Raw genomic sequence first — 26,029 nt, 5'->3', positions numbered from 1 at the left:
GCATCTGATTGGGTATATGAATAAGAAGGGTTTAGAGGGATACGGGCCAAATACTGGAATATAGAACTAAATTTACTAGGATATCTGGTCCGCTTGGACGAATCTGACCGAAGGGAGTGTTTCCGTACACCTTTAGGACTCTCTTTTTTTATATTAAATCCTTGTGCTGTTATTAGGGTGAGTACTTGAGTACTCAGCAAAACACACCTACTTTGCAAATAGTTCAACTTTATTTTACAGCAGTATTTTTCAAACCACCTTGGTTGAGGGACCACTTTTCAGCTGGATTAGTAATCAAGCATCGCCATTTAGATTACATTGCTGAATAACTCTAAGGTGAAAGCATGTAAGGTTGAGTGTGTCTGCTGTTCACTACAGTGTCCTTTGATTTTTAAAACAGAAAACATGATATTGTGCTTTTAAATAGTGTGCGGTTGAAGCTATGTTTTATCTGCAAGAATTTATCTCAAGTTAATGGATTTAATTTTAAATTTCTTTTTGGTGTATGTTCTTTCACTTTGTGGCCTGTTTCAGATAGCTGGAGAATCTGCACTGAAGACAACCACTCTAAAATCACTTGGACTTACCGATGGTAGTGCCATAATTAGGTAAGAAGCCAACCATGCTTGGGCAGATATATTTTGGTGAATACTGTTAGTGTCAAAGTTATGTTCTACAGCTCTGTGATTAGCAGGAATAAATATATTAAGTAGATGGCAGTCCTCATTGGTAACCTAAATGTAACAGGGCTTTTGGCCTTGCTGAACGAGTCTTACAAACTATGGTAGGAGAGAGGAACACCATTTATCTGAAGGAAAATGGTGGTAGTGCCCTGCAGACTTGGTTGAAGAAGAGAACAAGCAAGTTCATGTTTCAGGTGGGGCCATTTCAGTAGATACCATTCTGATTTAAGGTCTTTGATTTAAACATTAACCTGTATTTCCTCCTTTTCAGTCTGTCCTGCTCTATATTCACAACAGTTTCTTGTTATTAAGAAAAGTCCATTTTTTTTTGCGGTCTGTACGTGGCATATTCTTCAAGCAGAGTTTCCAGAAAAACATGCCCGTAATTAAAATTGTTCTTTGTGAGATTTTAATAAATTATGACAAGGGTTATTTTTCAGTATTTAAATCTAGTGTAGCACAGTAAACAATTAACTTGCCTGATAGATTGCAGTTATGATACCTAATTAGACAAATCCTAAATTATTGAAATGCGATGACCCAGATTATCTTTGTGTTGGCTATTACAGTCACAGCTTTTGTGCAGTCATGGATAGTTGGATTGATTAATGGCACTCACTAAAGGACAAAATGAGACAAGGTAATATTTGACTGCTGAAGGGCATTATGGAGCTGAAAGAAAAGCATGTTTGTAAGTGAAACAGCATGTAGTTCTGTAATATTGTATGGGGGCAGGGTGGGGCTGTAAAACTTGGTCTTAAATGAAACTTGCTCTTGTATGACTTGCTTTTAATTGAATTAACCTGTTTTATAAAATAATGGGCTGCATATGTTTTTGTGTAGTCCATATTTCATTTCTTCGTATGGTATGTTTTTAAAAAAAAATACATATACCTGGCAGTTTTGGTGTAGACTTTATACTGATGAGAACAGGTGGAATGTAAATAAATGTTCAGAACAAATTCTGAAAACCATAGTATTTTATTTCCTGTCAAATTTTCATGGTTGAATGCTATTTCTGAAAATTTAAGTTTAGTTATTCTATTTGAGTTCTAATACTTTGAATCAAATTTCACAAAATTAATGAACTGTCGTGTTTGGAATCAAGGTGAACTGGCACGAATGCATTTATTGCCCATTCTTAGTTGCGCCCAGTAAGTAGTGTTAGGCCACTTCCTTGAGCTGTTTATATTTCACAGCAGTTATTTACAACCAAATATCTTGCTAATCAGTTCAAAGAGTATTGAGTCACCAACACGGTGTGGACCGTTCATACTTTTGCTGAGATTGCATTGTATCCATTTAAACTTCCCGCAGAAACCTGGTAGCTTGATGCAGTTTTGGCCACACATCACCAGATCTTTGAATTATCTTTCATAACTTAGATTATTTGGATTTGACATGACCACCACCACACCCTTGCTGTTGCTAATTGATGTTTAGAAGCAGAATGAAATCTTACAATCTGGGTTAACTAAACTGTATAATCATAAATTCTAAAACCATACGTGTACTATTTTACTGTTACACATATAATGCACAATACACAATGTGCTTTTAATACACAGTTGTTTAAAATATTTGTTTGCTTTGGAAGTAAGGTATGAAACAAGAAATTCCTAGTTTGGTGTATGGTGTCGATGGTTCTGTCCTGCTTGCCCCTCACTCATCTAAAGAATTTTCTCTCCATCTATGTTCAATTGATGCTGGTCGGGGTGAATATTTACCTACTCTCCTCCTTTCTCTGTTGCATACTTTTTGTTTTTCTTTTCGAGATGTGCTAGTGCCTACAAGCAATGATATAGTATTTAATCTTTGTGGAGGTCTCACCTTGTTGTTTTATTTCCTTTGTAATACAGCATTGCATCTCTTTTTTGCACACATTGATTCTGCGATTTGTTTTCAACTTATTCCTGCAATTTTTTTCTTTTAAATTGCTTCAAGGTGGGTCTTGGTTATTGTGCAATATTTGGACCTTGGGTTTTGTCCTTCAGACTGCCTTTACCCATAATTATGTCACTCAATTGTGATCCCTTTCAGCCCATTTTGCATTTGCACTTCATTTTTGACTTTGTAATGGAGTAATGTCAAAAGCATTGAAACACTGTTTTTGCCCTTTTCTCTTTACATGCAGAATTGATTTCTATTGGGGGAGGAAAAAAAATTGGAAGGCATTCTACATCCCTTGATGTTGCTCAAAAATATTGTTGATGTGCAAATTTACAAAGGCCAGTTGGAACCTGAGATTGCAGGATCCCATTGTGACAGCCCTTCAAATGTAGCCATTTGACCTACCTGTTTGTTTCAAGGAAGTTAATGGCCCTAACATTACGTTCCTTAATATATTCTATTTTGTTAATATGTCTTTGCCTTGGCAAAAGAAGAGGTTATGTTAGTTGCTGATGGAGACTTAAGATTGTCCTTGCATTGATAGCTCAGTGCTTTGCTTTTCTTTACCTTTCACCCCAGCATTTCTTGATGATTCCTGGACTGAACAGTGAGAGGAATAAATCTCTCTTTTAAATTATTTAAAAGTAAACGTTCCTGTGATTGACTGACTGATAAAATGATCAATTGCATCTGTGCTTTCGGTCTCAAAGAAAAGGCATTAAACAACAACTGATGTAAATCATTGTTGGGTTGAAAAAACAAATATGAAATACAGTACTAGTATATGTAGAGAGGTTATGCGTCAACATCTTCGTTTCTTGCATGTTGTTGAGTGGTGCAATAAATATTTTTACAATTTATTGTGCAAATACTTCATTCTGTACACACTTTGAAAAGGAGAACAGCTTCAAGGATAATATGGAAGGAACTAATTTTGCTGTAATAACCACAGATGGTATCATCTATGCTGATACTGTGATGATTAACGAAGCTGCACAATAACAGGTTAATGTATGAAGATGTGCTGTAGGATTGAAGTTACTGAGCCGATAGCATTCCGAAGGTTTCAAATCTATAGGAAATTGATTTGGAAAGTAGCAAGGCGTAAAATGCAGGTAAGAAAAGTAAACCCAAGAATCTGAAAAATCTCTGCAATAAATGGAAGCTTTCACATATGTGTGTTTAATGCATTCGCCATTGCTTCAATCTTGAGTAGTATTTGGGAATGCATATTGTGAACACACTTTTTATATACATAGTTCATAATATTAATTTTTAAAAAATGAACATGGTTACAGCAGTATATTTTGTTGTTTAATCAGTTGTCCCAAAGTTGCTTAGTCCCATTTACAGCATTGCACATTGCAGCCATCATTTGGAAGGACTCTTGCCCTATTCCACAGTTATACCAAATACTGGCTGCTGAGTTAGGATCCATGGCAAGGTAGCGTTCTAATTTGAAGTTAGAGGGGGCAAGAATTCAACAATGGCAGAAGTCGTTGCTGACTTAGATCTTCATCTAAAGAGCTTAGATTCTGGATTGAGGTTGTTTGGGCAAAACCCTACAGTAGAATGCAGTGTAATGGTGATAATGGGAACTGCAGATGCTGGAGAATCCAACATAATAAAACGTGAGGCTGGATGAATACAGCAGGCCCAGCAGCATCTCGGGAGCACAAAAGCTGACGTTTCAGGCTTAGACCCTTCATCAGAGTGTAGAATGCAGTGTTTGCTTTGGTATAGTGAATCAAATTTGTGCTACTATCTTTGGGGTCATGCTAGTTGCATTTTTTTTTCATTTTCACTGAAGTGTTAGCATTGTAGCATATTTTTTCAAAGATCTGATAATGCAGGTGTTCACATTCACCTTACAAACTTTTGGGAGTTATTAACAGATATGCTACAAGAATGTTAAACACAACTATTTTTGAGAGACAACTGATACAAAATGCCACAATTACCATTCTTGACTTTGAAGCAGTGCAGTTATAGAGCCATAGCAATGTACAGCACAGCACATCCAATTAGTCCATGCCGACCAAATTTCGTAAATAAATCGAGTCCCATTTGCCAGCATTTGGCCAATATCCCTCTAAAACTTCCTATTCATGTACGCATCCAAATGCCGTTTAAATGTTGTAATTTTAAGAGCCTTCACCACTTCCTCTGAGTTCATTCCATACACGCACCACTCTCCATATGGAAAAAGTTGCCCATTTAGGGTCCCTTTTAAATCTTTCTCCTCTTATCTTAAACCTCTGCCCTCTAGTTTTGGACTTCCCACTCGTGGGAAAATACCTTGCTTATTCACCCTATCCATGCCTGTCATGGTTTCATAAACTACTACAAGGTCACCACTCGGCCTCCAACGCTCCAGGGACGATAGCCCTAGCCTGTTTTGCCTCTCCCTGTAGCTCAAGCGCTCCAACCCTGGCAACATATTTGTGAAACTTAAATGGGTTCAGAAAAGATTGACAATTTCCTTCCTATAGCAGGGAGATCAGAATTGCATGCAGTGTTCCAGGAGTGGCCTAACCAGTGTCCTGTACAACTGCAACATGACTTTCCAACTCCTATACTTAGTGCACTGATCAATAAAGACAAGCATACCAAACGTTGTCTTCACTACCCTATCCACCTGCAACTCCACTTTGAAGAAATTATGAACCTGCACTTCAAGGTCTCTTTGTTCAGCATCACTCCCCCAAACCTTCCCATTAAGTGTATAAGTCCTGCCTTGATTTGGCTTTCCAAAATGCAGCACTTCATATTTACATAAATTAAACTCTTTCTGCCACTCCTTGGCACATTGGCTTATCTGATCAAGATTCCGTTGTACTGAGGTAACCTCCTTCGCTGTCCCACTACACCTATTTTTGGTGCCATCAGCAAACTTACTAAACATACCTCCTAAGCATTTATATAAATGATGAAAAGCAGTGGAGCTAGCACCAATCCTTGACTCACCACTGGTCACAGGGCTCCAGCCTGAAAAGCAAAGCTCCACCACCATCCTCTGTCTTCTACCTTCAAGCCAGTTCTGTGTCTAGACAGCTAGTTCTCTGTATATTCCATGTGATCTAACCTTTAAACCATTTCCCTATAGCATTAGCTTCGGTCTTGTGATTACTACTTAAAAGTCAAAGAGATGTACAGCATGGAAACAGACTCTTCGGCCCAACCTGCCCATTTTGATCAGATATCTTAAATAAATCTGGTCCCATTTGTCAGCATTTGGCCCATTTCCCTCTAAATCCTTCCTATTTTTATACCTGTCCAGATGCCTTTTAAATGTTGTAATTGTTCCACCCTCCTCCACCTCCTCTGGCAGCTCATTCCATACATGCACCACTCTCTGCATGAAAATGTTGCCCCGTAAGTCCCTTTTAAATCTTGTCCCTTTCATGATTTTATAAACTTCTATATGGACATCCCTCAGCCTCTGATGCTCCAGGGAAAATAGCTGCAGCCTATTCAGCCTTTTCCTATAATTCAAACCCTCCAACCATGGCAACATCCTTGTAAATCTTTTCTAAGCCCTTTCAAGTTTCACAACATTCTTCCTATCGGGGGGGGGGGGGAGAAGATCAGAATTGCACACTGCATTCCAACAGTGCCTAACCAGTGTCCTGTACAGCTGCAACATGACCTCCCAACTCCTATACTCAATGCACTGACCAATAAAGGCAAGCATACCAAATGCCGCCTTCACTATCCTATCTACGTGTGACTCCAATTTCAAGGAGCTATGAATCTGCTTTGCAGAGTCTCTGTTCAGCACCACTCCCCAGGACTTTACAATTAAGTATATGAGCCCTGCCCTGATTTACCTGTCTGAAATGTAGCTCCTCACACTTAAGCTCCATCTGCCACTTGAATGACATTATAACTACACCACCATCTCTCACACTAATGGTGATCATGTTAGTCGCGATGCAGAAAACAGGAACTGGAGTAGGCAACTTGGCCCTTTTGAACATGTCCTGCCACCCAACATCCAAATTGTGACCCAATTCTTGCTCCAACCCTATACCAATAATTCCTTTGACCCCTAAAAACTATATCCAACACCCCTTTGAAAACATTCACTGTCCCAGCCTGATGTTTTATTTTGAGAGAATTCCACAGGCTCGTCATTCTGTGGGTGAAGAAATTTCTCCTCCTGTCCATTACAAATATTTTAGTGTCTCCTTAGACTGTGATCCTTCGTTCTGGGCTCACCAGTCAGCGGGAACATCGCTTCTGCATCTACCGTTTGGCTCCTTCTCAAGCCTATCCTGCAGAGGACAGCAGGAGGCCATTTCAACCCCCTTCTCCAACCATTTCTGCACTGGACAAGAGGAAGCAATTCGGCCCCAACTTCAGCCTGTTACACAGAAAGCTATAGGAGGCAATTCAGCCCCTTCTCTAGCCTGTTCTGCAGGGTGTAGGAGGAAGCAGTTCGGCCTCTTCAGCCCATTCCACAGGAATAGGAAAACGCAATTCAGTCTCTTTGCCAAGATAACAAAGTGTGCAGCTGGATGAACACAGCAGGCCAAGCAGCATCTCAGGAGCACAAAAGCTGATGTTTCGGGCCTAGACCCTAATGAAGGGTCTAGGCCCGAAACGTCAGCTTTTGTGCTCCTGAGATGCTGCTTGGCCTGCTGTGTTCATCCAGCTCCACACTTTGTTATCTTAGATTCTCCAGCAGCTGCAGTTCCCATTATCTTGGCCTCATCTCCAGCTTGCTACACAAGAAACAGCAGGAGGCCATTTGGACCCTTCTCAAGCCTGTCACACTGGTAACAGGAGGAGGTAATTGCCTTATGAACATAAGGAATAGGAGGAGGAGTAAGCCATTCAGCTGTTTAAACCCGCCCTGCCCTGACATTCAGCAAGATTACAATTGAACTGCTGCAGATGTCAGCTCTTTTTATTTGTGCTAGCTGAAATAGTTGTCATCTCCCCAATTATTTCAAAAATCTATCGGCTTCTTCTTTAAATACTTCCAATGATCTAGCTTTCACAACTCTTTGGGGTAGAGAATTCCAAACATTGGCAAATGTCTGAGAGAAGAAGTTCCTTTGCATGTCAGTTTTGGAATAGTGACCTCTTAATTCTGAAACTGTCCACCAGTTCAAAACTGGTAGGGGGGGTAAATTCTCAACGTTGACTCCAGTAAATAAGATGACCCCTCATTCTTTTAAACACTGGTGAATAAAGGCCTAACCTATTCAGCAGTTCTTGATAAGTCAACCCCTTTATCCTAGGACTCAGCTAAATGAACCACCTCTTGAACGCCTTCCAATGCCTCTGTATCCTTAAATGCAAAGGCAAAAACTGTACACGCTACTCAGGGTACAGTCTAACCAGTATTGCACTGAGGTTTCAGCTGACATTGTGTGCTGAGGCCTTGGAGTGAGCTATCATCTTTCAACCTTTAGATTTGTGGCTATGAATCGAACCAAACCACCTGGTAGCCTTTTGTGGCTGATGGGGCGACGATAACGTCAAAAATATATTATGGTTAAGAACCGGGTTGAATGAAATAAATATCTCTGCTTCTAACAAGCATGTGATTGCTTCTAAACTTTTGACTTAGTGGTCTCCATTTTCTGCTCTTATTTTTATTAGCAGACTTCAAGGCTGTTGGTTAGTTCAGTTGGTTGCACAGCTGGTTTGTGGTGCAGTGTCATCAGCAGCATTGGTTCAATTCCTGCACTGCTGAAGTTGCCATGATGGACTCTCTCCTTAACAAAACTCTCCTTCCTTGAGGCATAAACCACAACCAGTTGTGTCTCAGGAGCAAGCAGCCCTATGGTCCTTTGGGAATATGGCAACTTTACTTTGTTCATACATCCAGAGATAGTAATTTTTGAATTTATACATCACTGTTATTTTAGGCTAACTAACATTCCCATAAACCTTTGATGCTTAATGCTTTGAAAGTAGTATTCTGTGTCTTGTACCAATGGGTGGTGCAGAACGTGCCTGAACACACAGTTCATGTGGTTTGTTGATTTATTTTTTGATAATTCTGTATCATTCTTTCACGCAGATACGTTTTGAAGCGATCCAGTGTGGATGCACAAAATGAAGCAATGGATTTGGCTCCAATTTCTGACAAACAGCCAGTGAACAAACCTGAATCAAAAACTGTGCTGATCGAGGTTGTTGATGGCTGTGCAATTGAACCAGGTTCTGTTTGTTCCGTCGATGATTCTAGTCCTAATGGGTTGAGCACAGGGATTAATTTGCACAGAACTATGGAGGAGTTTTCAGACAAACAAGTGCCATCAATGGACTTGACACAAGAACGAAGCAAAGACAATACAGACCCTTTCCAAAAGAAAGATGAAGATAAGTTGTCAGCTGGACAAATCAGATCTGAATCGTCAGAAAATCCAAGTGATGGCTCAGCACAGCTTGTTGCTCCTGATTCAAGTTGTCCCTCGGAATATTCAGACGTTTCAGACTGCAGTGTCTCATCCACAAAAAACAATGGAAGTCCTGATGTTACTTCCTTTCCAACAGGAGGTAAAGATCTGGCCAACTCGGGAATGGATCGTAATCAACTTAACCTTGATGAACCATCAAAGGCAACAGCGCACTCTTCTACTTCAGCTGGTCCACCACATCCAAAGAAATCAAAAACTGTTCCTCGGAAGTCACCTTTAAAGGTAGGAAATTAGATATTAGCTTACACTGGAGAAAAAAACTGTCCATTGCTGATACAATAAGTATGAAGAAGCTCAAGTTGCATTTGTCCCAGAATTTTTAGTCGCAGGTTGTGCAGTTAGGTTAACATTTTAGGTGTTTGCACTTGTGCCAGGATCTTCCGTTACTGTACGAGTACGAAAATCTTAAATTCCAATCAAGGAGCCTTTTTCCTCTCCCTCTTTGCAGATAGCATCTGTTGTAACAACTGTGGTGTGATAGTCATGTTGCAACTTAAAAAGCAATGCTTTTATTTTTGGCATTCCTAGCTTTTCCTTCCTCTGCTAATCCTAGGCTTTTAAGATCCACGTTTCATTTTACTTAGTCACTTCCTTTTGACTTGCCTTGTCTGACTTTAAATCTTCTTGATCCTGAATTACATGATGAAAGTTAGATGTCTTCCTTCAATGTTTATTCCAAACCACACTGAGACCTGTTACTGTCATAGCTGACTCTGCTTTTAAAAATTCAATAAATTTCCAGTTACAAAATAGATTGTTCATTTCTTTAACTTTGTAATCACATTGTGTTAACACTATGGCAAACAAATGACGGATGCGACTCATAAAAACTTGTTAGATGTGTGCAAGTATTTGATTAAAACTTTCCTGCTTGTCACCTTTGGTAGCCTATACTGACTACTGACAGAATGTAAAGCCTCTGTCTGGCAACAGCAAATCAAACCTTTCATTTCTGAAGTTCATGTACTCCCAAACCAGTAAGTTTTGAACTTGATAATGTTGGGCTAATCCATGCCAGAAAGCGTACCGTAAAATGTGAGAAATGCAATTACACAGCATTTAGATTGAAGTAGCGTCATGAGGGTTCCTGGCTTTTAAGGTAAAGCTGTGGTGTGAACTTGTGTTACTGTTTTTGCATCCAAATTGATTCAGAAAATTTTGTACAAAAAGCCAGGAATAAAGCTTCATACTCCAGCCTTGGGTGACTGTGCAAACTCCACACATTCTCCCCGTGCCTGTGTGGGCTTCCTCCGCTGCTCCCGTTTCCTTCCACTGTCCAACGATGTGTAGATCAGATAGATCGGCCATGTTAAGTTGTGCCTTGGTATGCAGACTAAGTGGGCTAGATATGATAAATGTGGGATCATGAGGATCGAGTGGAATGCTTTTCGAAAGATCGGTACAGGCTTGATGGGACTGAATGGCATCTGCCTGCACTGTAAGAATTCTGTGATGACTGCTAACTAGAATGCTATATTCACCATGGCTGCTGAAATATAAAGTGGGGTTCATAAAATCTCTGACTCTATTGGAGAGGGTTGATGTATTGCTTCATGGGCACAGGCATAAAACTGCTTCCAATTCAAACTCGGGAAGTAGAAATGTAACAGTGGCCTATTAAGGATGTTACTTTGATGTGGAAGGATGAGTAATTTCACCTCTCAGAAAAGTGTTTAATTCTGACACTAGGATCTGAACTTTCCCACTTCTGTTCCTGCAAAGGTCATCTTGGATCACCAGTCTTGTACAGTGCAACTGCAGGATCGCTAGTAAAATCTTCTGGAAGGCATTCAATGAAGGTTTTTCTCTTTAGCTTCCAGCTGATCACATGTTCTATTAGTTTATCTCTTTTTTCCAATTTTGTTTTCTGTTGAATCCTAGCTCCCAATTGTGGACTGCATTTGGGATCTAGTATTCACTCTACCTCCGGTATGGGTCTGACTTTTAATCTTGACTTCTAAGGAGCTGCAAGGTACACAAGTCAAAAATTTACTAGCCAACCCGTTGAGATGATGTGGCTCACCTGTGGAGCAAGTGCAACTTGAAAACTAACATAGTCATTTAGTTGTGGTGGGACACATTCCTCACCTTCCTGGACCCCTCAGCCTCCATCTTGGGTAACCAGCTAGAAACTGATGTCCATTTCAAGCCCACTGACTCCCACAGCTACCAAGAATACACCTCCTCCCACCCAGCCTCCTGCAAAAATTCCATCCCCTGTTCCCAATTCCTCCGCCTCCACCGCATCTGCTCCCAGAATGAGGCATTCCACTCCTACACATCCCAGATGTCCACGTTCCTCCAGGACCACAACTTTCCCCCCACAGTGGTCGAGAATGCCCTTGACCACGTCTCCCGCATTTCACCCAACACATCCCTCACACCCTGCCCCCGTCACAACCGCCCCCAGAGGAACCCCTCGTCCTCCGTATCACCCCACCGACCTCTGGATACAATGCATCATCCTCCGACACTTCCGCCATCTACAATCCGACCCCACCACCCAAGCCATTTTTCCATCCCCACCCTTGTCTGCCTTCCGGAGAGACCACTCTCTCCGCGACTCCCTTGTTTGCTCCACACTCCCCTCCAACCCCACCACACCCGGCACCTTCCCCTGCAACCACAGGAAGTGCTACACCTGCCCCCACACCACCTCCCAACACACCACCTCCCTCACCCATATCCCAGGCCCCAAGATGATTTTCCATATCAAGCAGATGTTCACCTGCACATCTGCCAATGTGGTATACTGTATCCACTGTACCCGGTGTGATTTCCTCTACATTGGGGAAACCAAGCGGAGGCTTGGAGACCGCTTTGCAGAACACCTCTGCTCGGTTCGCAACAAACAATTGCACCTCCCAGTCGCGAACCATTTTAACTCCCCCCTCCCATTCCTCAGATGACATGTCCATCATGGGCCTCCTGCAGTGCCACAATGATGCCACCTGAAGGTTGCAGGAACAGCAACTCATATTCTGCTTGGGAACCCTGCAGCCCAATGGTATCAATGTGGACTTCACAAGCTTCAAAACCTCCCCTTCCCCCACTGCATCCCGAAGCCAGCCCAGCTCGACCCCTCCCCCCACTGCATCCCAAAACCAGCCCAGCCTGTCTCTGCTTCCCTAACCTGTTCTTCCTCTCACCCATCCCTTCCTCCCACCTCGGGCCGCACCTCCATTTCCTACCTACCACCTCATCCCGCCTCCTTGTCCTGTCCATCTTCCCTGGACTGACTATCCCCTCCCTACCTCCCCACCTATACGCTCCTCTCGACCTATCTTCTTTTCTCTCCATCTTCGGTCCGCCTCCCCCTCTCTCCCTGTTTATCCCAGTTCCCTCTCCCCATCCCCCTCTCTGGTGAAAGGTCTAGGCCCGAAACATCAGCTTTTGTGCTCCTGAGATGCTGCTTGGCCTGCTGTGTTCATCCAGCTCCACCCTGTTATCATAGTCCTTTAGTTGCTTCTCTCAGCCCAGCCATGCCTGCTGGTCATGCTCTGACGAAATTCAGAGATAACTCAAGGTAAAATATTTGTCTGAACTCTACCCATTTGCATTGTCAAGGTGACACACATTACCTGCTTCAAGGTAGAAATGAAAATTAACTTTTAATTCAAAAGCTTTCCTTAATTCTGGAAAAACACAAAAATAACTTTCACTAGAATTACTGGAGACTTCATGCCTCCATTTCTTTAGCTTGGTAAACCTACCTACTGTTTTATGAGAGATAATGGGAACTGCAGATGCTGGAGATTCCAAGATAATAAAATGTGAGGCTGGATGAACACAGCAGGCCAAGCAGCATCTCAGGAGCACAAAAGCTGACGTTTCGGGCCTAGACCCTTCATCGGAGAGGGGGATGGGGGGAGGGAACTGGAATAAATAGGGAGAGAGGGGGAGGCGGACCGAAGATGGAGAGAAAAGAAGATAGGTGGAGAGTGTGTAGGTAGGGAGGGGATAGGTCAGTCCAGGGAAGACGGACAGGTCAAGGAGGTGGGATGAGGTTAGTAGGTAGATGGGGATGCGGCTTGGGGTGAGAGGAAGAACCGGTTAGGGAGGCAGAGACAGGTTGGACTGGTTTTGGGATGCAGTGGGTGGGGGGGGAAGAGCTGGGCTGGTTTGTGTGGTGCAGTGGGGGGAGGGGATGAACTGGGCTGGTTTAGGGATGCAGTAGGGGAAGGGGAGATTTTGAAACTGGTGAAGTCCACATTGATACCATATGGCTGCAGGGTTCCCAGGCGGAATATGAGTTGCTGTTCCTGCAACCTTCGGGTGGCATCATTGTGGCAGTGCAGGAGGCCCATGATGGACATGTCATCAAGAGAATGGGAGGGGGAGTGGAAATGGTTTGCGACTGGGAGGTGCAGTTGTTTGTTGCGAACTGAGCGGAGGTGTTCTGCAAAGCGGTCCCCAAGCCTCCGCTTGGTTTCCCCAACTGTTTTATGATACCTTTGCTAAGTCAGCACAGCCTCAACTTTTAGTTATAATAAACTCAGAAGTTTGTTTGTTTGATTTGCATTACTTCAGGATTATTACCAGTTTCTCAATCCGATATCCACATTTTCTAAGGTAGAACATTTCACTCTTAAATGTAAAAGTTCTTAAACCAGTGAATTATGAACTGGCTATTTAAAAGAATCTGCGTTGGCTTCACTTTGTTGCCAGTTGGGTTGTTTGAGCACACGTTAACTATCCCTTGGAAAAATTAGGAATTTATAGTAGGCCAGCGTTTCTGACAGTCGTGACTTATGCCCCATTCAAAGGCCTGTTAAAATCATCCTCCAGCTGCTCCTGTGTGAAATGACATTTTTCCATTCTCCACTTTACTGATGCCACACCTTGTTAGACACAAAATTTACCGAAAAGAATATGCTTGTCAGTTTGGCACACGTTGTTTGTGTTGAGTATAACCGTCCGTTCTGTCCGTTCTTTCACCATTTCTTGGACATACCAACTGTAGATAACGTAGAATTAGGGTCTGTTCCAGGTATCGGCAAGTGTTTCTCTGAACCGTTCATTTGGAGAAGTGAGAGAGTTCCCTCAACCCAATCTCTTGCCTTTATGTTTTGTATTCAAAGTAATAATTTCTATGGACAGAAAAGAGCAATTAAACCTATCCTGGTATGAGAGCAAAATGGAATGTAACCTACTGTTTGATGGATAGCTCCATTAAAATGAAGAATCAGTGAGTAGTTTGTGTTTCATCGCCTTGGAATGTTTAACTGTTTCTGACACACCTGTCACCTCATAAGAAATGATCTATGAATGGTGTGCTCAAATGCCTAACACACTTTTTATATCCAGTTTGGTGTGATCACAAGCTAACAAAATGTCATCACAAATATTCTAAACCAGACGTGGGAGTCAACTTTAAGAAAAAGAAGTAAATTTCCCTTCCAAACCTAATTGAGACGTTTCATTTGCCAGAAGCATCTGCAGTTTTGGGCAAAGATTTGAGTATTAAGAAAACAGGATAACCAAACAAAGAAAATTGTTTCTGAACCGATTTGAGGATATGACTGTCAGGATAGATTCCAGTGCGGCATTTCGGTTTATCAGAATCAGAACGTGGTCTCAAAGTGGTTAAAACTGATTTGCAAATATTTGACCATTTATGAATTGTAAGAGAAACAGGTTATCTGCATATAGCCCTGATAAAATTTATATAGTTTTCCAATTAACATAGGATCATACTTAATTAACCATCCGTGCTTCATCTCAGGGCTTTGAAGAAAGATGTAACACTTTTCTGATTCACTTAACTGTGAAAAGACACTTCACTTCTGAATTGGATATGATTGTACTATTTAGAAGTCGGGGAAATGTGTCTGGAAATACATTCAACTTGCCACTCTGCAAGTAAAACCTGTGGGTGAAAAGAGACAGTGAACAAAGCATGACTTTTTGGGTTGGCATAATGTCTTTTGTGTTACCATCTGCATAGCAAGACTATCTCCAGTAGAATAGTATATTTATAATATTTTTGCAACATATAAGAAATATATGAAGTGAGCATTGCTGTGCACTGTTAGGCTAAATAGTCAAATATCAAATCCCAGAATGTGTAGTATAAACAAAGTTACATCATTTATGTAAGATTGGTCCCTTGTGTTCAAAATCTCTTAATTTTCTGGACATTGCATTGTCTTTTGTATTCAGTTAAAGACCAAACTGTTGTGAATCATGCATTTGCAATCATCATCAGTCTGATTGAAGCCACAATTTGAAGTGTTTTCTAAATCAGTTTAGCTAGTTGAGTGCGTGCCAAATTTACATCTCTTGAATTAATTATAGTTTTCACAACACTGTGACAAAGACCTAGTTTCTTTGCTGTTACTTTGATGTGTTATGCTCCTGAGGTTATTCTAACAAATTGGATTTCCTACAGAATGATGATGGAAATTATTTTTATATTGTGACATACTGGAAAATATACAATAGCCCAAAGGGGGGTCAAAATGAGAATTGTATAAGTGAAAGGATGTGATGCACAACTGCACAAGCAGAATAGTTAGAACTATTGCATTAAAAGGAGACTGATCAGCAGCTTTCTCCATACTAGCAACAACTAATAATCAGTAACACTCAGCTGTGGTATTGGGAGACTGTGTCTGTTTTAATCTTTTCAGTTGAAAATGTGATAAAAGCTAAATGTACAACTTAAAAAATGGCATTTCAAATTGAATTTTTATTTGTTTTGGGAGAATGAATTTATAAAAATATACACAAAGGGTGATCGATGCGTGAGTCATTGATACTTATCAGTGTATTCCAGAGTTTGGGTAACATTAGGCATAAGAGTGAAGTATGAGTGATCCATGGATGCTTTTTCTAGATTACACATCTGCCAATTTCTTATACTGTACCAACATTTTATTTTCTTGTGTAACGAGTCAAAGTGGAATCATTCAGGAAACATTCACCCAGATGGTTTGGAACTAACTCCCCAGAAAGGTGACTGAGGCAGAAAGCTAACTTGCCATTTTAAAATAAGATCTTAATATACACTTGGAACATGCCACAGCCTATGAGGTTTTTGACCAAGAGGTAAGAAGTTGTATAAATTATATAATATCTGAGCATTTTAATTGTGTTCTTCGGGTGGAGATGTTAATAAAGTGTACCCCTTTATCTAAAAGCTAATAAAGGGTTTGAAGATTTGACTAGTTTTATCCTTCACTGCATTCTACAACGGAATAAATCAGGATTTTGGAGTATTACTCACTGTGGCTGGCATTATCTCAACGACCCTCTCCCTGAATTTTCTATACAAATAATAGTGCTCAGTAAAACAGTGCAGACAATTGACCAAGTGCTTATTAATACAATGATTTTTCAACCAGCAATTTTAGATAGCTGTTAATATTGTAAAGCATATAGAAAATTTGCAATATTCGTAGTAGAGATTATAGACATGTATCTCTTGCACACTTACTGTCCCCTCAAGCCCTCATCTTTCCTCAGAAAATTTCTTCCTGAACACAATCTCTCATTTCTTTCCTTTCTCCTCCCTCCCACAACAACAGCAGTTTGGTCGTGCTTTCCTATCCACCTTTTCTCCATTTTGGGTTGGCTTCTGTGGCTGAAAAATCAAATCTTCTGGCAAAAGATAGGTTAGTTAGATTATTGAAGGCAAGTTTAGACTTTTTAAGCTCCCAAGATCTGGAGTAACGTAATGAAATTATTCAAAATTGTTAATTTGATTGTGTAGGTTTTTACTTTGACTTGAGTGAAATGGGAGCCAGTACCATGAGATCGAAGAACAGATACTGTGACTACTTCATTCAAACGTGGATTAGTCTTCAAGATAAGTTGATTCAAAAATGTAATTTTTAGAAAGTAAAACTGCAAAAAATATGTTTTGGTTTTTAGCCCATCTCTGACCATTCAAAGTTTCTCATTGCTCCTCAAAATTTGAATTATCTAGTAATTTAAATTCAGCTGATCATGCAATTTAAATGAACGACTTTGAGGTAATAGGGTTAGGTTGTAAATGGTAATTTTAGAAAGCCTTGTTTTGGAGAATGAAGAAATATCTTGCAGAAGTGGTTCAGAGCCCATTGACTGCTTCCTGGCATAGCGCATATAACAAGAGAGTATGTTGCTGATGGGCAGTACCGTTGGTAATGATCACTAGATACGTCAGTTCAAATGGTTAGATAATAGCAATAATGTAGTCTTGTTTTATACATTTTTAAATGCTAATTAAGGAAAGCACAGTCACTGGTTGAAACTACTGAGCTTCAGTATGGCGTTACACTAACATTTATATTTTGAATGTATGTTCTAAATACAAAAACAAAAATCCATTTGAAACAAAGTTTAATATCTAAATATCTTAGTTTTCATTTATTTTTTGGTTTGGGCTGCTTTCTGAATAACTTCCAAAGTCTTTGTGAGCAAACTTCCCGTAGGGGAATTTTAGTGAGCAACACATTTCTAGTTGCTAATTGAGAGAGTACCCATTTCAAAGATTGTGAAAGACATCCAGTACTCAAAGGAACTGGAAGTACTTAAAATAACTGAATATTTTCAAGACTATTGTTTTGTTTTTGTTTAAGTGCTCTCAAGTGGGTTCTTAAGCGATTGGCAGCACTTTTTAAATAAAGCTCAGATTAAGTTGACCTCTCCTGTAAGACTTGTGCCAGTAATTTTTATGGCCTTCATATATCAGCTTTCAACCAGACAAATTATAAAACAACTTTGGGCATTAATTAGAACAAACCGCAAAACATAGGTCATTTCTTTCTCACCAAAAAAAACCTTCAGGCCTATTTAAAATCTCGGTCCCAGCACCATTAATTAATTCATTAATTACATGTTGGCAGGTTATTAAAGATGAAGCTATCACAACTGAGCTCACCCTGCTGCAGTCGTTCTTGCAGAAAGGATCTCCCCATAACCAAATGCCTCTGGCCTCAGGCAGTGCCCTTGTATCAGTCCCTTCGCTTGGGAATGTTCCAACAAACATTCCTGATTTTAAACTATGGGATTTGTAGTATACTGTGTTTCTTGTCTTACGTTCTGTATGTTTTAATGATACTAGAAAGAAGGACTTTCTCTACTATTGTTGATATTACTACTAAAACTAGAACTTTCCATGAGCAAAATCTTCTCTGTAGTTCAGTGTTCAAGATTCAGTTGTGCTGTAAGCAACTGTTAAACTCTGATGTATTGGAAATACCTTGCATATCACAGAATATGTTATTCTATGATATAGCTTTTCAGTCCATTGAGCATGTGCTGGTTGTCTGCAAGAGCAATTTAGTTAATTCTATCCTACCTTATCCTGAGGCCCTGCAAATGTTCTCCCTTCTGGTGCTAATGCAGTTCCTGTTTAAAAGTCATGAATTTGCATCCAGCACCCTTTCAGGCAGTTCAAATTGTGGCCGGTCGCTATGAAAAAATGTTTCCGTATGTTGCCTTTGTTTCTTTTGCCAGTCACATTATATGCATGTTCTCTGGTTCTCAACTCTTCCTGTAATGGGAACATTTTTTCACATCTGGCCCCCTCATGATGTTGAACATCGTCATTAAATTATATCAATCCAACATGCAAGTTTTTAAGTACACCATAGTAGATGACCTTCGCACCATGCAAGTGTTATGAATGACCATTCCAGCATGAAAAACACCTGTAACTAACTTTCAATAGCAACACTCCTACACTTGAGTTGCGAAAAGAACAAAAATCATGGTCCATCTAGTTTGGCTTCTGCTATCCTCATAATTTCATGATAAAGCAACAGTTGTGATGTGATTATTCATAGTTTTTGATCAAGTAGTCTGCAACACACCTCAGACATGATGTGAGGAAAAGCCCCAGGGGCAAACAGCTTTGTGAACCATGAGTCCCAAGCCAGCTGCTCCCCAGTGCACATGACACTGACTGTTTCATTGACCAGATGAACTGGATCAGCCATATCAAGATGTAGGTAAGATGGGGGAGGCAGAGGCTGCATTGTGTGGCTAAAGCCCGTTTACTATCCAAAGGACTTGGAGCAGGATTACAGCAGCAGCAGCAGCAGCAAAGTACAGCACAGTACAGGCCCTTCGGCCCACGATGTTGTGCCGTGGAATAATCCCAATCCAAAAATAACATAACCTAACCTACATTCCCCTCAATTCACTTCTGTCCACGTGCATCTCCAGCAGTCGCTTAAATGTCACTAATGACTCTGCTTCCACGACTTCCACTGGCAAAGTATTCCATGCGCTCACAACTCTCTGGGTGAAGAACCTCCCTCTGACGTCTCCTCTATACCTTCTTCCTAACACCTTAAAACTATGACCCCTCGTGGCAGTCAATCCTGCCCTGGGGAAAAGTCTCTGGCTACTGACTCTATCCATGCCTCTCATAACCTCGTACACCTCAATCAGGTCACCTCTCTTCCTCCTTCTCTCCAGAGAGAAAAGTCCGAGCTCAGTCAACCTCTCCTCGTAAGACAAGCCCTCCAGTCCAGGAAGCATCCTGGTAAACCTCCTTTGCACCCTCTCCAAAGCCTCCACATCTTTCCTATAATAGGGCGACCAGGACTGGACACAATATTCCAAGTGTGGTCTCACCAGGGTTTTGTAGAGCTGCAGCATAACCTCGCGGCTCTTAAACTCTATCCCCCTGTTAATGAAAGCCAAAACACCATATGCTTTCTTAACAATCTTATCCACCGGGGTGGCAACTTTGAGGGAGCTGTGCACTTGAACACCAAGATCCCACTGTTCCTCGACACTGCCGAGAATCCTGCCTTTAATCCTATATTCAGCATTTAAGTTCGACCTTCCAAAATGCATCACCTCGCATTTATCCAGGTTGAGCTCCATCTGCCATTTCTCAGCCCAGCTCTGCATACTGTTAATGTCTCGGTGAAGCCTGCAATAGCCCTCGATACTATCAACGGCACCTCCAACCTTCGTGTCATCAGCAAACGTACTAACCCACCCCTCAACTTCCTCATCCAAGTCATTTATAAAAACAACTAAGAGCAGAGGCCCAAGAACAGAGCCATGTGGGACACCACTCAGCACTGACCTCCAGACAGAATACTTACCATCTACAACCACTCTCTGCCTCCTGTCAGCCAATCAATTCTGAATGCAGACAGCCAAATTACCCTGTATCCCATACCTCCTGACTTTATGAATGAACCTGCCGTGGGGAACCCTATCAAATGCCTTGCTGAAGTCTATGTACACCACATCCACTGCTCGGCCCTCGTCAACCTGTCTCGTGACTTCCTCCAAGAACTCAATAAGATTTGTAAGGCATGACCTGCCCCTCACAAAGCCATGCTGACTCCCTTTAATCATGCTATGCTTTTCCAAATAGTCATAAATCCTATCCCTCAGAATTCTTTCCAAAACCTTGCTGATCACAGACGTAAGACTGTTGAGATTTAGCTTTTTAGATTGTAAAAACTTCGAATTATACTCTTAAGATTTCTCACCTAACTATAAATTGGGATTTATTTTTTATTTATTGCTTGAGACCTGATATTGAAGATAAGATAAAATAAACAATAATGAGTCTTCATCTAGGATAAAGATCACTCATATAAAGTAAATATTCTGTGTTCACTTCTTTAAATGCTGCAAATCTGTTCAAAATACTACTAATAAGTTTACAAGTTTAAAAGGAAAGGCCAGTTTCTTTAAAAACCACTTACTTTCTGGTGAAGTGTTTCCTCTAGGGAAGCAATTGTCTCAGTCTTTTCATCCACGAGCTCCTGTAAGCTATTCTTCTGTTTATCAAGTTCATAGGCATTTGCTCGAGTTGAGCTAATTTCAATTCTTGATGCTGCCCATGTAAAAGCTATTCACTTTGGTGGTAGCTCTGTCGTTGAACTCAAATTTCAACCATTGATGAATTAAAGGTGCAGTGTGTACTTTCCAAGTGTTGTATTGTAGCAATTTGCCAAGCTAAATTTACTGCTCCTTTCCAGCTAAACTAAAGTAACACAAAGACAAGGATATTTCCATGAATTATTTTCAAGTTAGAACATAAAGTACAACACATTACAGGCCCTTTGGCCCACGATGTTGTGCCGAACTGTTACCCTCATCTTAAGGTCTATCTAACGTCCAACCCTACCTTATATTATCGTCCATATGCTTATATAATAGCCGCTTGAATGCCCCTAATGAGGCCGACTCCACTACTCTCTCTGGTAATGCATTCTAAATCCCTACCACTCTGAGTAAAAAAAAAACCTACCTCTGACGCCTCCCCTATGTCTACCTCCACTCACTTTAAAACTATGCCCCCTTGTATTAGCCACCTCCACCCTAGGAAAAAATCTCTGACTGTCCACTCTATCTATACCTTTGTTTCTTTTGCCAATCACATTATATGCATGTTCTCTGGTTCTCAACTCTTTCTGTAATGGGAACGTTTTGTCACATCTGGCCCCCTCGTGATGTTGAAAATCATCATTAAATTATATCAGTCCAACATGCAAGGGAGGGGGGAGAGGAGGAGGAGGAGGAGGAGGAGGAGAGGGGGGTGTTGGAGAGGAGGAGGGGGGGGAAGCTTCTTGCTATCCACCTTGTCTGTACCCCTCATGATTTTATAGACCTCAATCAGGTCCCCCCTCAAATCCCGACTTTCTAATGAAAATAAGTCTAATCTACTCAACGTTTCTTCATAGCTAGTGCTGTCCATACCAGGCAGCATCCTGGTGAACCTGCTGTGCACCCTCGCCAAAGTATCCACATCTTTTTGATAATGTGGCAACCAAAACCACGCAGTACTCTAAATGTGGCCAACCGAAAGTTCTATACAACTGTAACATGACCTGCCAAGTCTTGTACTCAATACTCCGTCCGATGAAGAAAAGCATGCCGTATGCCTTCTTGACCACTCTTTTGACCGGCGTTGTCACCTTCAAGGAACAATGGCCTGAACACCCAGGTCTCTCTGAACATCAGTTTTCCCCAGGACTTTTCCATTTACTGTATAGTTTGCTCGTGAATTAGATCTTCCAAGGTGCACCTCACATTTTCCTGGATTGAACTCCATCTGCCATTTATCTGCCCAACTCTCCAATCTATCTATATTCTGCTGTAATCTCTGACAGCCCCCTTCACTATCTGCTGCTCCACCAATCTTAGTGTCATCTGCAAACTTGCGAATCAAATCACCTACACTTTACTCCAAATCATTTACATATATCACTAACAACGGTGGTCCCAGCCCACATCCCTGTGGAACGTCACTGGTCACAGGTCTCCAATATGAGAAACCCCCTTCCACTACTACTGTCTCCTGTTGCCTAGCCAGTTTTTTTTAATCCATCTAGTTAGCACACCCTGGACCCTGTGTGACTTCACTTTCTCCATCAGCTTGCCATGGGGAACCTTATCAAATGCCTTACTGAAGTCCATGTATATTATCCATTATGTATATGGATCTGTATATATCCTTTTTCAAGGATATCTTTGAACCAGTAATTGAAGTTAGTGTGTCTCTACAGTAACATGTTTCTTCCCACCCGAGGAATATCTGATTGCAAAGTTTTGTATTTTGCCTTCCCGTCAAATAGCACTAGATACACGTGTATTATGTGCCTAATGAAAATCTCTTGGGTATATTGCACTTGACTTCACAAAGTGCAAAGCCATTGAAAATTTTGAGAGTTAGGGTTTTATTGAATTTTTAACAATTTATGGATGTATGTTTATGTGTAACTGGTTCAATCAACACTATCCACACTAAAAACTAATACCTAACCAATAGAAGAACCAGCAGCATCACAATTCTGTAGAAGTGATTATTTTATGTTAACTTATAGCCAACTTCTCTTGCTTGTTATTCTGAACCTGATCTTTTGGCTTAAAGTGTAAGCAGTAAATTGAACAGTAAAATGTATCAGCAAAGATATAGTTTTATTAAGCCTGGTGGATGCAATTTTTTTAACTGCTTAATTCTCAAAGGTAAAAAAAAACCTAACCACGGCCAGCAGACACTTTGTAAACTGCCATTTACGTGAAATGGAGTTGGCACCCCATTAATGTGCAAACACACTGCAAATATGTCTGAAACATTCAAGATGGTGACTTAGCCTCAGGTCAATCAGAGTGTGTACTCAGTAGTGTGGTTTGCTTCAGTTTACCTCAAGAAATTTAGTTTTCTTGTGGGGTTGTCATAGTTTCATGGAGTAATCCTGAAGGTAATAACTGCTAGCTCATGATGTTTCTGTTCATTGCCTCACAACACTTACGTTTTTCTGCCCCAAGAGAGTCTTAGAGAAACAGTATTGGCCCTGGTTCAACTATACTCTTCAACTGATATAATCCATTCATATCTTGTTTTATACCCTTCTGGGTGTTTTTTATTATCGTAGCTGGCTTAGTTTTGTATAAGGTAGATCGCTGGTTAGACAACACAACAACCCATTTTCTGTGTGAATTGACATGTTGTGAAACTAGTCTTGTGTCCTTTACCATTATTTTGGATTGTATCTTATTGCTATTTCATTTTTACAATTTCCCTTACTTTCACTCTTGTCTTTGGAAATATAAGGCAATTTTGGTGCCACTAAGGAGGGTAATGCAGTGATCCAAAGTAAATTCTAATAGCAGTGAAGCCCTGAATGTTTAGCAAATGGTAATTTAAAACTGAAATGAATTAAACTTAAATACAAAAATTACAAAATTTACACATTTTATTGTCATGCAGAAAATGGTAAGTGATTAATAATGTGAACAATTTAATAGAATTATAATAGAGGGAGGTGATGGCCTAGTGGTATTGTCACTAGACTGTTAATCCACAGACCCAGGTAATGTTCTGGGACATGGGTGTAAATCCTGCCATGCAAATGATGGAGTTTGAATTTAAAATAATCTGGAATTAAGAGTCTAATGATGACCATTATCGATTGTTGGACAAATCCATCTGGTTCACTGTTGTCTTTGAGGGAAGGGAACTGTCATGCTTACTTGGATTGGCCTACATGTGGTTTTAGAAAAAAATCCACAGCAATGTGTTTAACTCTTGACTGTCATTTGGGCAATTAGGGATGGGTTAGGGTTAGGGTAGACAATAAATTCTGGCCTAGCCATCAATGGCCTTATCTTATGAATCTAGCAAATTTTTCTGTTAAAAATGTAATCTAAAATGTGGTCTAAATCTAAGGGTCCTTTAGAAAGTGCAATAAATACTCCTATGTTTATTTTGCTACAAACATTTTCATGTCGTTTGAATGTTGCAGTTGCATCCAACTTGGCTCATTTTAGCCAATGTATTTGAGATCTCAGTGACTGCTTTTTTTGCTTTACTGCTTTTATTTTACTGCTACAGGCAGTGCCCTATTTATGAACGTCTGACTAATCAAAACACGTTTACGAACAAGATCCCATATTAATATTAATTTTAAGGATATGACATGCAAACATTTGCTCGTACTTACTGCTAGTTTATATTGTGCTGTGTTGTAATCTGACTTGCATTTAAATCAACTTGTGAACATACTCAGAAATGGAACCTGTTTGTAACTTGGGGATGGCTTGAATAAGGAAATGTAGTCTGGGTTGCAGCAGATTTGACACTATATAAATTTATAAACTGTTGTCTGTATCTTTCTGGAGCTATCTTTTGCATAAAGATTTCAAAATCTAATGCATAAGTTCCTCAAGATGCAAATGCCATGAGATGAGGCTTCATGTGGTGTCAGACAGTTTTAAGATTAAAATCTGTTTGTAGCTAAATGGTGTTTTGTGGCAGGCAAAGTACCTTATTTCTCTGATAATACAGTGTGAAGCTGAATGAACACAGCAGGCAAGCAGCATCAGAGGAGCAGGAAAGCTGACATTTCGGGCCTAGACCCCCCTCCAGAAATAGGGGAGGGTAAGGGGATTCTGAAATAAATAGGGAGAGAGGGGGAGGCAGATAGATGGATAAAGGAGAAGATTGGGTGAGAGGAGACACACAGGTCAAAGTGGCAGCGTTGGAGCCACTGAAGGTGAAGAGTCAGGAATGGGATAGGTCAGTCCAGGGAGGACGGACAGGTCGAGGAGGTGGGATGAGGTTAGTGGGAGTGGGGCTTGAGGTGGGAGGAATGGTTCGGGAGGCGGGGACTAGCTGGGCTGGTTTTCGTATGCGATTGGGGGAACGGGAGATTTTGAAACTTGTGAAGTCCACGTTGATACTGTTGGGCTGCAGTGTTCCCAAGTGAAACATGAGATGCTGTTCCTGCATCTTTCAGGTGGCATCACTGTGGCACTGCAGGAGGCGCAGGTTGGACATGACATCCAAGGAGTGGGAGGGGGAGTTGACATGGTTCACAGCTGGGAGGTGTAGTTGTTTGTTGTGATCTGAGCGTAGGTGTTCCACAAAGAGGTCCCTAAGCCTCCACTTGGTTTCCCTGATGTAGAGGAGGCCACAACAGTAATAGCAGATACAGTATCACATTATCACACCCTCTCCTCTTGGACACCACCCCAAGGTAGTCTACCCTCCCTTGACCTCCTTCATCTCTAATTGTCGATGAGACATCGATTGCCTCAAACTCTCCATCCGTCTTCCCCCACAGAAAGTGCAGCCTTCCACTTCAATCCCAACCTCGCCGTAAAACCCGCACACAAGGGAGGTGCAGTTGTAGTATGGCGCACTGGCCTTTACATTGCTGAGGCCAGATGCCATCTCTCTGACCCCTCCTCCTATCGCTCCCTTGATCATGACCCCACTCACGAGCACCAAACCATCATCTCCCAAACCAGCCACAACCTCATCACCTTAGGTGACCTCCCACCCACAGCCTCCAACCTCATCATTCCCCAACCCCACACGGCTCGTTTCTATCTCCTTGCCAAATTCCACAAACCTGACTGCCCTGGTTGACCCATTGTCTCTGCCTGCTCCTGCCCCACCGAACTTATCTCCAACTATCTCGATTCCATTTTCTCCCCTTTGTTCCAGGAACTCCCTACCAAGGTCCATGACACCACCCATGCTCTCCACCTCCTCCAGAACTTCCAATTCCCCGGTCCCCAACATCTCATTTTTTACTATGGGGGTCC

The 26,029-nt window shown here is 41.2% G+C and overlaps 1 protein-coding gene across 7 annotated transcripts in view; it reads left to right on the top strand.

Moving 5' to 3' along the window:
• aspscr1 (ASPSCR1 tether for SLC2A4, UBX domain containing) overlaps positions 1–26,029 on the top strand; it is a 244,182-nt gene that overhangs the window by 71,590 nt on the left and 146,563 nt on the right. For all 7 annotated transcript variants that reach the window (XM_048555405.2, XM_048555401.2, XM_048555402.2 and 4 more), the window contains 2 exons: positions 535–608; positions 8,611–9,232. In XM_048555405.2, the coding sequence (XP_048411362.1) occupies positions 535–608; positions 8,611–9,232 (696 nt within the window). The remainder of the gene's footprint in view (positions 1–534; positions 609–8,610; positions 9,233–26,029) is intronic.

Source organism: Stegostoma tigrinum, chromosome 22 (assembly GCF_030684315.1).
Source record: "Stegostoma tigrinum isolate sSteTig4 chromosome 22, sSteTig4.hap1, whole genome shotgun sequence".
Classification (NCBI taxonomy): domain Eukaryota; kingdom Metazoa; phylum Chordata; class Chondrichthyes; order Orectolobiformes; family Stegostomatidae; genus Stegostoma; species Stegostoma tigrinum.
This window is presented reverse-complemented; position numbering and strand designations above follow the sequence as displayed.